At 49.2% G+C, this 13,622-nt stretch overlaps 1 protein-coding gene across 6 annotated transcripts in view; it reads right to left on the reverse strand.

Moving 5' to 3' along the window:
* Window positions 1–5,619: 5,619 nt before the first annotated feature.
* RNF4 (ring finger protein 4) overlaps window positions 5,620–13,622 on the reverse strand; it is a 31,652-nt gene continuing 23,649 nt past the window's right edge. For 4 of the 6 annotated variants that reach the window (XM_040489456.1, XM_040489431.1, XM_040489458.1 and 1 more), the window contains 4 exons: window positions 9,610–9,619; window positions 9,039–9,198; window positions 8,395–8,443; window positions 5,620–7,813 (listed from right to left, as the gene is read on the reverse strand). In XM_040489456.1, coding sequence (XP_040345390.1) covers window positions 7,664–7,813; window positions 8,395–8,443; window positions 9,039–9,198; window positions 9,610–9,619 — 369 coding nt within the window. In that variant the 3' untranslated portion in view covers window positions 5,620–7,663. The remainder of the gene's footprint in view (window positions 7,814–8,394; window positions 8,444–9,038; window positions 9,199–9,609; window positions 9,620–13,622) is intronic. The other 2 variants (XR_005794698.1, XR_005794697.1) reach the window with 2 other exon arrangements.

Raw genomic sequence — 13,622 nt, forward strand, 5'->3', positions numbered from 1 at the left:
TTTCATGGGTGTGAAGTGTGATCTCTTAGTGGTTTTTGATTTACTTTTCACTGGTTGCTAATGATGTTGAGTTCCTTTTGGGTACTTATTTTCCATTTGTCTATCTTATTTGGAGAAATATCCATTGCAGTACTTTGCCAGTTTTTAAATTGGGTTGTCTGACTTCTTGTTCTTGTTGAGTTGTAGAAGCACTGTAAATATTCTGGTTATTGTCTTATAACATAGATGGCTTGCAGTTTTCTCCCATTCTGTGGGTTGTCTTTTCACTGTTCCTTTGAGGCACAAAAAATTTTAACTTTGTCAAATGTTTCTATTTTTCCTTTTTTGTCGCCTGTGCTTTCGGTGTGATATTTAAGAAACCATTGGCAAATCCAAGAAAAATATAATACAAAATTTACCACTTGAATCCTTTTTTTTTTCCACTTGAATCCTTTTCAACTGCACACATTGTACAAGTTGTTTTCAATTTTCCTCTGTTTTCTCCAAAGAATTTTTTTAAAATGATTATTTTTGAGAGAGAGAGAGACAGAGAGAGAGAGAGAGAGAGAGAGAACGTGATTGGGGAGAAGGCAGAGAGAGAGGGAGACAGAATCCCAAGCAGGTTTTGTGCTGTCAGTGCAGAGCTGGACTTGGGGCTCGAACTCACAAACCGTGAGATCATGACCTGAGCCGAAATCAAGAGTCAGATGCTTAACTGACTTAACCACCCAGGTGCCCCAAGAATTTTTTTAATGTGTTTTTTTAAAGTTTACTTATTTCGGAGACACAGAGAGACAGAGCATGAGTGGGGGAGGGGCAGAGAGAGAGAGAGAGAGGGAGACACAGAATCCGAAGCAGGCTCCAGGCTCTGAGTTGTCAGCACAGAGCCCGATGCGGGGCTCGAACTCACAAACTGTGAGATCATGACCCGAGCCAAAGTCGGTTGCTCAACCGAGCCACCCAGGCGCCCCCCCCAAAACTTTTTTTTAAAGTAAGCTCTACACTCAACATTGGGCTCGAACTCATAACCCTGAGATCAAGAGTCAGATGTTCTACTGAGCCAGACAGGCAACCCTTTTCTAAGAATTTTATGATCTTAGCTCTTAAATTTAGGTATTTGATCAATTTTGTATTAATTTTTGTATATGGCTTAAAGACTCAATCAACTTCATGTTTGTGCATGTGAATATCCAATTTACCAAGAACCGTTAGAGACTTCTCCACTGAATGGTCTTGAACCCCTTGTTGACATTTAATCATTTGATCATAGAGGTGAGGGATCATTTCTGGGCTCTCAATTTTATTCCACTTATCTATTTATTTATCCTTATTCCAGCACCATAGTGTTTAATTCCTGAACCTTTATACATTTTCAAATTGGGAAGTCTTCCAACTTTGCTCTTTTTCAAGATTGTTTTAACTATCTTGGGTCCCATGAAATTCCATACATATTTTAGGATGGATTCTTCCATTTCTATAAAAAAAAAATGCCATTGGTGTCTGAGAGGGATTGCACTGATTCTGTGTATTGTTTTGGATAGTATTGCCTTCGTAACAATCGAAGTCTCCCAATCCATGAGCATATGGTATCTTTCTACTTAGCTTTCTTTCTTTCAGCAAGATTTTGAAGTGGTTTCTTTCAATGTTTCAGTGTACACTGTAAGGATTTTACTCTTTTTGATGCTATGAAATAGAATTGTTTTAATTTCCTTTTCAGATTGATCAGTGTATTCACTAATTTGTGAATTCATATCCTACAACTTTGCTGAGTTCATGTAAGCACTAATAGTTGTTTATGTGTATTGTGGATTCTTTAGTTTTCTGCTGTCATGCCGTGTGCAGATACTTTTCCTTCATTTCCAATGTGGATGCCTTTTCTTTCTTGCCTAATTGTTTTAGCTAGAACTTCCAGCATGATGTTGGATAGAAGTGATGAAATTAAGCATCCTTGTTTTATTCCTGATCTTAGGGAAAAAGCTTGGACTTACCATTGAGTATCTTTGCTGTGGGCTTTTCATATATGGCCCTTATTATGTTGAGGTAATTTCCTCCTGTTCCTGGTTTGAGTGTTTTTGTCATGAAAGGGTGTTGGGAAACACTTTTCCTGCATCAGTTGAGGGGCTCATATGTTATCTTTCCTTTCCTCATCTATTAACGTAGTAATTGTATTGATTTCCATAGGTTGAGTCCCTCTTGCATTCCTGGAGAAAGACCCACCTGGTTATGGTGTGTAATGCTTTTAGTATGCTCCTAAATTCACTGCGCTAGCCATCTGTTTAAGATTTCTGCATCCAGGGGCGCCTGGGTGGCTCAGTCGGTTGAGCATCCGACTTTGTTTCTGCTCAGGTCATCATCTCATAGAGAGGGGGTGCGAGCCCCCACATCGCGACCTGCATGGACGGTGCAGAGTCTGCGTGGGGTTCTCTCTGCCCCTCCCCCACTTGTGTTTTCTCTCTCAAAAAAATTTCTGCATCCATATTCATAAGAGATATTACTCTGCAGTTTTCTTGTCCTGTAGTGTCTTTGTGTGGCTTTGGGATCCGGATAATACCGACCTCAGAATGAGTTAGGAGGTGCTCTCTTGAATTTTTTGTTAGAATCCAAGAGAGTCGTCTTCTATGTGTTTGATAGAATTTACTAGTGAAGCCATTTGGTCTTGCACTTTCAGTGCTTCAGTCTCACTTTGCACAGGCCCACTCATTTTCTATTTGGAGTCCGTGTTGGTAGTTTGTATCTCTAGGAACTTATCCATTTCATCTACATTACCCGATTTTACAGATGTTCTTAGTAGTATTTTATAAGCCTCCATACTTCTGTAAAGTTCAGTCATGTCCTCTCATTGCTGATTTTAGCAATTTTGTTCTTTGTCTAGCTAAACACTTGCCAATGTCCTTGATCTTCTCAAAGAAACTTCTGGTGTCCTTGGTTTTCTGTCTTCCATTGTCAAATTCCTTTATCTCTGCTTTAATCTTTGTTATTGCCTTTCTTCTAGCTTTGGTTTAGTTTGCTGTTCTTTTTCTAGTTCTTTAAGACATACAATTAAATTATTGATTTGACTTCCTCTTTTAATGTATACATTTATAGCTGTAAGCAACCCCTAGGCACTGCTTTCACCACACCCCTTAAGTTTTGTTAAGGTCACATTTTCTTTCTTCTCGAGGTATGTTCTAATGTCCGTTGTGATTTCTTCTTTGACCCCACCGGTTGTTTAAAAGTGTGGTTTAATTTCCACCTATTTCTGGGTTTTCCTGAAATGCTCATACCCCATAAGCCAGTAATTCTACACGTAAGTATATGCCCAACAGGTATGGTAGCAAAACTGCACCAAAAGACACACAGAATGTTCACTCTGGGCTATTAATAGCCCCAACACTGAAATGACTTAAAGAATGGATAAGCTGAAGCATACTCGTCTGCAGAAATACCATGCAGCAAACAAAATACTGTACATGACATGAATGCATTTCACAAATGTAACACCGAGGAACAGGAGCCCCAACCCCAGTGCATATCAAATAGTTTCAGCTGTCTGAAGCTCAAAGAACAGGTCAAACAAAATTACGTGGTTAAGGTTGCATGTTTTGGTAATTAAACCAGAATTAGAGTCAAAGCAGTCCTTGCCATCAAAGTCAGTATAGCGATTCCCCCGGGACAGAAGGCAGCATGTACTGACTGGTAGGAAGGACAAGTAGGAGCTTCTAAAGTGGCAACAACATTCTGTTTGTTGTTGCGGTTGGTTGTTTCATGGGCATGTGACTTACGGTAATTCACTGAGCTATACTTTTGAGGTAATTCAGTGAACTGTGCTCTTTTGTGTGCTATATTCCACAGCATAAAAGATAAATAGAACGCCCTTGTGTTGGTTAACAACCTTAAATACCTCATAAAAGCAAAGGCAAATACTTTCTGGAGCAACCCACTTTCAATCCAGTTCTCAAATAATTTTCGGACTGTGTACCAATTTACGTGGGCTCAAAATAAGGGAGAAAAAGTTCATGAGACACACGAAGAAATCATTAGCGAGAGCCACAAAGACTTTGGATACTGGAGTTAACATATACACAACATAAAACTGACAAAACTGGGGCGCCTGGGTGGCGCCGTCGGTTAGGCGTCCGACTTCAGCCAGGTCACGATCTCGCGGTCCGTGAGTTCGAGCCCCGCGTCAGGCTCTGGGCTGATGGCTCGGAGCCTGGAGCCTGTTTCCGATTCTGTGTCTCCCTCTCTCTCTCTGCCCCTCCCCTGTTCATGCTCTGTCTCTCTCTGTCCCAAAAATAAATAAACGTTGAAAAAAAAATAAAAAAAAAAAAAACTGACAAAACTGATTAATGATAAAAAAAAATTGCTGCAGCCATTAATTAGCTTCTAAGAGGAGACTATGAACAACCTTATGCCAAAATCTTGTAGAGATGAAATGTACAAATTCCCAGAAACCTGTGACTTAACAGACAAAAAGAGTGAATTTTCAAACATGGGAAAAACACATCAGTGTTTTAAAATCGTTCCTCAATGAAAACAACAGTTCAGAGATAGTATTTATGAGCTCCACTTCAGTCAAGGAGTAACTCAAAATCAGGATACAGAGAATACTCTGTAGTCTCTCTGTAGGAACTAACCTTACTTTGAAACCAGAACCTGGCAAAGACAGAGTAGGACAATGGTAGGTCATTGTAACGTATAACATGGATCTTAAGAAACCATAAGCCAAATATTGGTAAAACAAAAAGACAAAATATCATGAACAAGATGGATTTATCCAAGAAATGCAAGGCTGGTATACCTTGGTGTACGTTAGAGAAGGAACGTACATCACCTCCCCTTTCCCTAGAACGCTTTTGGACCTCGAAGACTGCATGCAGCTCAGCGTCCCTTCTTGCTATCCGGGGGACTCCCGTACCTGACCTCCAAGTTTTGACTTTTCACTGGCTTGATGGCACAGTCCCCCTCAAGGAATGCATACCCCAGAAGGGCAGCAATATCCATGGGTTCACTCAATACCCACCAGAGCCAATTGCAATACTGGGGCGTGACAAAATGTGCAGGGAGTGTCTGAGTAACTGCATTTTCCTCTGATCGAACTGGTCTCCAGCTGAAGGTGGGCCTCTGAAATTCAGCACGATCGTGTGCCTCTAATCTCTATCTCTGGGGCCCCTGGACAGGCGTGGGGACAGGTGGAGGCAAGCTCTTCTACCACCACCACCAGCCCACTCACTCCCTCGTCCCACCTTTTCCGGCACCGATCACCTGGGGCACGCCATGCTCTCCTGGGCCCCCACCCAGGCGTGGAAGGCAAAGTCTGTGTCCGGGTGCTTGAGGCAGGGAGGGGCACCGGGCAGTCAGACTCCCGGGTCCATCGGAGTCCACGCGGCTCACAGCTCTTCCCCTGCAGCCAGCCACGTTTCCTAGAGCAGAGGTGCAGATTAATCCTGCCTGATCAAGGATTCCAGGGCTTGGGCTTGTGGTTCCACTCCCAGGAATGACCTCTGGTCTGGCCTGCTGGTTTCTGGATCGGTAGCCACACAAACAACTTTCCTGCACACGTGGACAGAACAGGCTAAATCTGAGGCAGACAGGAATCACACATCTTGCACAAAGGGGGAGAAAATCCATCCCAAAGAGCAAATGAACGCACAAAAGAGATCTGGTTCAAATTAATGATTTTATTTCCATCTGTAACACTAGTAGAGGAGTCAAAAACAGACTGATGTACATGGATATAGTTTAAATGTAACAAAGAAAGATCTGAACTATGTACAATGAAGAAAGGAAAATGTTCGTTTTCTTACCAACCTATTTTGCAGTTTCTGAATAGCAGAAACTAAACACTTTTTCCCAATTTAGTATGAAGGAATACAACCTAATAATCAACCATTTGTCCTTAAGCACAAAACTTAAAGGAGATTTGGGCTGCACCGTCGTCCTGGGTTCTGAAGTCTGGGCACTGCTGGCGCAGAACAAAGGAGGTTCCATGAAGCCCAGAGGAACTTAAAGGCAATGATGTCCAACCAGAGGGCATCAGGCCGATGGGAACTGACGTCCTGCCTCCTTGACTCCAAGTAGAAAATTATTACTTTCATCCAAATTAACCAGAAGTGAGCCAAATAGTTAAAAGTCAGAATGAAGAATAAAACAAACTTTTTTTCACACAGAGGAGGGACACTCCTTCAGCCCCGTTTAAAGTGAATTCCGTGCCGAGTCCCTGCTCCTTCAGAAGGGTAAACTGAAGGTCAGTTATTGCTAGCAAAGCCAGAGAAGGCCCCTTCCCCACCTTGCAGCTGTTACACACGAAGAGGCTGGTGGTTTGGCTAGAAGCCCTCTGAGGAGGGTGCAGAGGCCAAGGCGGGCGGCCGCAGCAAGGCCTCTCCCCTGCTGGCTGCCCCCAGGCCCTGTGCCGTGAGGGGCAGTCAGGTCACCCTGTTGCCTCCTTGAGGACCAAGATGTTCACACCGAGGGAGCTGAGCAGAGCGTGTTATCTGGGTCGCTTGGGGAGAAGAGGCCGCCATACTTTGCCAACCAAACCTATGGAGCAGTCAAAAGCCCAAAAGGTCAGAAGAGCAGCTTCTGAAATGAATGTCAGCCGGTGTGGGGGGTGTGGGTGAAAGCCAAGGCGGAGCCCAGCTAGTATCAGGTGGGCCGAACTCTTTGAAACTCAGGGGAGCTGACTTGGACAACAGCAGGGATGTGGGTGGCTGGTAAGGCCTCACGTACTGCCACCAGCTCTGTCTTTACACTCGAGTGGACATTAGGCAGTGGGAACTGAGGACCAGAGGGCATGTGGCGAACACAGGACAGATCTGATCAGAAAAGAGAGAGGATATCCAACCACATGTCTGCCCTATATACCTTGCACAGCCTGCACCAGGTGAAAAACCATGGGGCACGGGCTAAGTTCCTGAGAACAGGTGGTGAATAGGACGGGATGTGACAGGCACCGCTCCACGGGCAACATGAGGCCTCTGAGGGGACAGACACTAACAGTGCTACATCTCCTGTGCTGCTGGAAAGTAGGCAAAGAACAGGCTTTATTGCACATTTCGTTCTTAGGAAACCGGGAGTTGCCCTGTAGAGAGTCTCCTGGTCTGCAGCATCCCGCACATCACTGCTGAGGTGTGGGTGGAGTCACGGGGCACCCCAGACTCGCCAGGGAAGAAAAACGCCCGGTGGTGGGTCTTTCTAGGGCTGTGCTCACACCTGTGGTCCTCGGGCCAGATGGACCTGGTCTAGCTCGGTCGCTGAGGCGGACTGACGCCGCGGACGACGGAGCCCGCCTGGGAGAGCCGGGCCAGCCCCTTGATGACGCTGCCAGGAGGAAGCTGGGGCAGACTTTCCAAAAGGGGAAAATTTCTTGGCAGACATGCAGGCTCCAGAAAGAGGCTGGAACCACAATTCTCAATTCCGATGTGCCTAACTCCCTCTTTCCTACCCTGGAACCAGGATGCCCGGGGTGGGGGGCAGAGGTGGGGACCCCCGCCTGGGCCCTGGCTCCAGCTCCACCGCAGTAAACCGGAGGTAACGAAAGGGTCTAAGAGCGGGTTTGAAACAAAAGAGCAGTTTACATATCAGACGTTGGCTCTGAAATAGTCTTTCTGAGCTCAGGAAATTGAGGCAGAGAAGCCATGAAAGGCTTAGTGGAGGACCTAGCCCGGCTGTCTGTCCGTCTGCCTCTCCTGACACTCTCCACACTTCATATATAAATGGGGTGGTATCGTTTGTGGTTGATCTTTTTCCTGCAAGTTGGGCAAGTGTTAGCATTCTTAAGGGAGTCACGGAGGCACTGGCTACAAAAGACGTGGCCGCATTCTGTAGAAACGATGAGACGTCCGTTCTGTACAATCTAGAAAACACAAGAAGGAACAGCCTTCACGTGTGCCCTGGTCCCACGGCGGCAGAGAGCCCCACTTCTGCTGTGACAAGGGGAAGGAGGGCTGGGCAGCTCTGCAGGACTGAACACACCTACTCGCCCTGCAGCGTCAGGCGACTACGACAGGGTCTCTAAGGCCCAGGGCAGAGGCGGGAGCCACTCTCCCGGCAGCAGCCACCCAAGGGTTGCAGGGACCCCAGGTGCCCGCACCCACAGGCCTGCTGAGGCCCAGGGCTGCCGTGCGGGCACACAGGGCGGTGCTGGGGGGCGCAGGGGCCACGGGAAATACCAGCAGCTTCTGCTTAGGCTGGGACAGGAAACACACAGGACTGGTGTGCTCAACGGGGGCCAGGGCTGAAGGCTGCAGGGCCCAAATAGAAGCTGGCACGTTCTCCCCTCACACACAGATGTGTGACAGGCCACACACAGCGGCCACGCGGACTGCAGAACAGAGGTGTCAAATGCCACCTAGCGAGAAGATCCTCTCTGCCCGCCTCTTCCACTGAAGCAGTGTGGACACCAGGAACCAGGAAGACACGGCAGAGCCGGCTTACCTCAGAGTACCCGTCCATGCAGATCGGACAGCTGACAGTACCAGAGGGCCTACAATCACAGGGCTTCGGGTCAGTTCCTCAGCAACCCCACCATTCAATCCCTCAGAGTGGCTTCACAGAAGCAGCCCAGATCCCCCCTGAGCACAGGCATCGGAAGCCCCCCAAGAAGGCCAGCTGCCCCAAGGGGGGCGCAGCAGGGAGGCGAGACGGGAACAAGAGAAGATGCCCTGTCCTCCCCGACCCAGGCTGTACTCTCTGCCTCCCCATCTGGGGCAGGGGCTGTGCCCAGCCCCTCTGAGCATTCCTAGTGCAGGACACGGGAAGCCACTGGATCTGTCCTTCACAGCAGGTGGCCCAGGGATGTCCACACCCACCCTGCCCATGCCGGGCACACCCTCGTCCCTCCAGGAACAGCTGAGCCAGCTCTGAATCCAGCCCCGCCTGTCCCTAGCTGCTGGGCAGCTGCTCCAAGAAGACGTTCTCGAGCCACGGGCTCACAGAGCTTGGGCAAGGTCCAGTATTTCCAATGGTCTACCCCCTGAGAAATGGAGGTGGGGGGAGAGAAGATTCCCCTCTCCAGGGGACGAGGGGACCCACGGGGCCAGAGGCTTCTGGTGAGGAAGCAGGCTGGTGGGGGCTGGCACCTGAGTCCTGCGGCTGCCTCCTCCCTGGCGTGTCTAGGAGTGTGGGTGGTCACGTACACATCTCTGTCCCTGGACACCTCCTCGTCATCACTGCTCACCACACAGCTGTCGGCATGGTCCTGGCGCGGCCGCCTGGCGTTCCTCCTCGGCCGCCTCCTTTCTAAGAGAGGAGTCCACGCTCAGGGCAGGGTCGCCAGCTCCATCACCTCACCACTCCCTTCCCACCGGGAAAGGCCAGCGCCAACCGGAGAGGCACAGCACCACACCCAGAAGGTCCTGCCCAGCTACACAGAGGCCACCCTCCGGTCTTCCCAGGAGGAGCCCCACCTCTGCCACGAGCAGGTGCCTGAGCAGTGGGGAGTCCAAGGTGGTCAGCCTTCTCTAAACTCCGATGGGACCACAGCTCCACCCTAGGGGTACTGTCTTCTCAGCGAGCACAGGGCACTGACCGCAGGGGTCTTCCCGCCTGGCCTTCTCGCACCCACAGGCCTGGCAAGGCCTTTGGCGTTACACCCTTCACCCACATCAGTTCTGCACCCAAACCCAATGAAAGACAGAGGAAACCACTTACCATCAACAATCTATTAAAACGGAGGAAAACAAGAGAAAAGGAACGTCAGTATGACATAAAATACTCTGTATATTTAAAAAAAACTTATCTTAAATGACACAATTGAAGCATTTCTTATTTCAAATGCAAAAATCCTCAGGGGACCAGTAAAGCCTCCCCACCCCAGGGGATGGGACAGGTGCAGGGAGAGGGCCTGCCCCTGCCCAGCACTGACGGGAGGTCTGGACACCTCCCCTCCAGTAAGGTGCGTCCTGGGCGCCTCCGCCTCCTGGCAGCTGGCACGCTGTGTGCCCCGGCCTGCCACACGCCGAGTGAGTCGGAGCTGCCAGCCTCGTGACCTGAAAGTTACTCACCATGTGGGAGGTGCTGGCTTTCTCTTCTGGAGAACAGAGGCACCAGCGCCCCCAGCTCACCGCGGACACGGAGCCCAGGACTAGGTCCGTACGCTCTCCTTGTCCGGTGGGCCAGTGACAAGCATCTTGTTCCATGAACCTTTACTGGGAGGAGGGTGTGCAGTACTTATGCTGGGATATAATCAAGTAATTAAACAGAGCAGGGCGTGCAGGGACTAACAAGTGGCACACGAAGGGCTGAGACCACCCTGACTCCAGGTTCTCCAGAAACACACACGAGTTACTGAGAACCTGAGGCCGCCATCGGCTACTCAGCAGAACTTACAGTAGGATTACTATGCTACAATAGTTTCATACCCCATGGCTTCAACCCTCTCTGAGCTCCTATACCTGTCTGTCTACGGCGTCACCAGTGGCACACCTCTTCCTCTTGTTCGTCACAGGCCATCACCTATTTCAGGAAAGCCGCACTGCCCACCTCTCTTTGGCCGACACCATGGCAGAGGGCATGCTGTCCTGCCCTGCAGAAACCAGAAGCTCTCTCCATCCCAACTCCCCATGGCAGGGATTCTGGACACAAACTAAGTTCCACCAGTGAGACAGCACCAATTTCAGCCGCTGGAGGTGGACACGGCTGGCAATATCAACAGGCAGTCCTGGCCCAGGCTGCAGTGTCCCTGGCCCAGGCCCCCTCCTCCCTAGCAAGGGGCTAAGGTATTGGTTCCTTGAACCCAAGGAGATCAGTGCAGGTGATGGCTCCCATCTCCTGACCCTCTGCTTGGGGCGGAGGTAACGGTCCCATGGTGGGTCAAGGCCAAGATGTCTGGGGTTATTCCTAGAGTCCTGCTCCTCCAGCCCTCTCAACACCAAGAAGCATCTCCTCCCATGTATTAAAATCCATTTATGCTTTAGAACTAGAGCGGATTCAGTTTTCCAACCTGAACCATGACAGATACAAGTAGCCATCCCAGAAAGGAGGGTCTAAACATAAAGATCTTCATTTTGCGGATGAGAACATAACCCACATTACTACTGAAGGCACCCCCACCTCCCCCTAGAGGCGGCTGGACTGCGGAACTATGAAAGCGGGGGACCGTCAATCTCATCATTGGGATAGTTACTAGAAGAAGAGCTTGGGCTGACAGGAGGTGCAGTCCCCATGAAGTCTACAGAAAGGGAGCTCTGAACTTAACCAAGAACAGAAGGAAAATCTGCTGTGGGCAGGGACGATCCCAGCTTTCCAGCACCCCAACACTGCCTCGCTTCCTTTGCCAAGATGGCTCATTCGATTAAGTGTGGACACACCTGGAAGAAATATGGCGTCACTGGCTCCCGGGAAACCAGTGTGTGGGAACCAGGTCTCCACAGGCTCTTGCGGGTCAGACCCAGCTCACTTGCAGGGAGTGCCAGGCTCAGGCCAGACGTCAGCCTCTGGGGAGGTACATACAGCTGCCTAGTCCAAGGCTCAGGACAGGTGTCCCTTACCTAACCACTGGGTAAACGAACACACAGTGGCCAGAGAGCTCCCCTCACCCCCATCCTCAACAGAAAACCTCAGAGATGAAGCTTCTTGCCCAAAGGGCAGAAAACAATGGCACCACAGCCTGGCTGAGGGACATGAGACACCATCCTGGTGCTTGGGCCAGCCAGCAGCCGAACCATATCAAATTCCAGCGCCCCTGTAAGGTGCCCGCGAGCACCCTGGAATGGCCCTTCCTCACAGTTGTGGCCCTGCAGGTCACACAGCGCTTGCCTGGTGGGGAGAGGAAGGCAGCTCTGGAGCCTCTCATGTGGCCAAGAGGCCTTTAAAAGCAACAAAACACCAACCCCCCAACCCCCTGGTCTGAACAGCTGAGTTAGTACTGTGGCAAGTGGCCTCCCACAGCCTGCTTCACCTTTGGGTCTGGCTTCCCATTCTTGACTGTGGAATAAAGCACAGGGCGGAGCGCTGAGAGACCAGTGAGGCGTCCGGAGTACGAACAACCCACAGCAGACCCCCGCTGCCGTCTGCTTTCACACCAGGGCACACGGACTCCAGGCCGGTCACGCGAAGGCCCTTTGAGTTTCTGAAGCACAGGTGGGCCTTAGAACACCCACAAGTGCGGACACCCATGTCACAGGCTTCCGGTCAAGCCCTCCTTCTACCAGTAGACGCAACCCCTGGCATTCTAGGCACCTCCGGGGGCTGCAAGAATACGCTGGGTGAAATAACGGGACTGAGACAGGCAGCCTGGGGTCCTCTGCATGCAAGTGGAGCCCTGGCATTTCTAAGAATGCCTACGCGGCCAAGAGCTCAGCAAGCCACTTGCTTCAGGCAGCCTCCCCACTTGGCATGCCGCTGTACTGGGGAAAACAGCCACCTCCACCCACTGTGCACGAAAGCAGCTGCTCTTTGGATCCAACCGCTGCACGCAGTGCAGTGACGGATTTGTTAGTGCGGCCCTGCCGGGAGGCCCAGGAACACCGGGCCTGCCACGAACACTGCAGTCACAGTAAGCAGCCCCTCCAGCACCACAGACAACCATTTCCCCCGTTCCTGGCCATGGTGACCAGCCCTTCTTTCTTACACGATTATGAAGTCACCAGGTGCCCCTCGGGCCCTTGACTATTCCCCTAGAGATGGACAGGACTCTGTCCCTGCCTGCAAGGGAGCTTCAGTTAAGCAGACTCCTTCCAGTCTCATGAACGAAAATAGGCAGGTATGGAGTGTAACACGAATAGTGTGACTCATAGGCACACCATGGAAACACATCACAAAGAGATTTCAGGGAAACCAACCTGACTTTAAAAGAAAAGTGCCCTGAAAACCTGAACTCACCTACTACCCCAGCTAAGAAGGCAGAAGGATGGAAAATACGAGCAGAGGTTTCCAATAAATGGCAGGCTAGTATTTCCACCAAATTTCCCACTGAAAACCACCAAAACAAGATAAAACATACATACTTTTTAAAAAAAGATATATCAAAAAAATTATTTGTTCAAACTAAAGGCAATATAATAATCCAGAGGAAAAAAAAATACAGAAGATTCTTGAAAAATTGAAGCCTGGAACTTCTCGGTGGCTCAGTCGGTTAAGCGTCTGACTTCAGCTCAGGTCATGATCTCATGGTTTGTGAGTTCAAGCCCCACATTGGGCTCTGTGCTGACAGCTCGGAGCCTGGAGCCTGCTTCCGATTCTGTGTCTTCCTTCCCCTCTGCCCCTCCCTGGCTCACACTCTGTCTCTCTCTCAAAAATAAACATTAAATTAAAAAAATAAAATAAAATAAATTGAAGCCTACATTTGAAAGCCTCACAGAGAAACCAAAGCCCAGGCAGGTTATCTAGGGAAGGCCAGCTGCTTTGTGCAGGCCAGGTTCAAAGCAAGTCTCAGGAATTACCAAAGAACTGACACATGGAATGTATTTTCTGACCAATAATGCAGTAATTCAAAGAATCAGTAACAACAACAAAGGAAATAAAGAAAATCCCCAATGTTTCAAAGTTAAAAAACAAGTTTGATAAATATGTTGAATTGAATGTAAAATGCTAATAACAAAATTTGTAGGATATAGCTTAAAAAGTATAATCTTAAATGCATTTACTGGAAAAGAAATGATGAAAATTAGTAAGTTAGAAAGACAGCAAAATAAACTCAAAGGAAGAAGCAACCATGAATGAAA

Source organism: Herpailurus yagouaroundi, unplaced genomic scaffold, assembly GCF_014898765.1.
Source record: "Herpailurus yagouaroundi ecotype Mexico unplaced genomic scaffold, PumYag 28, whole genome shotgun sequence".
Taxonomy (NCBI): Eukaryota; Metazoa; Chordata; class Mammalia; order Carnivora; family Felidae; genus Herpailurus; species Herpailurus yagouaroundi.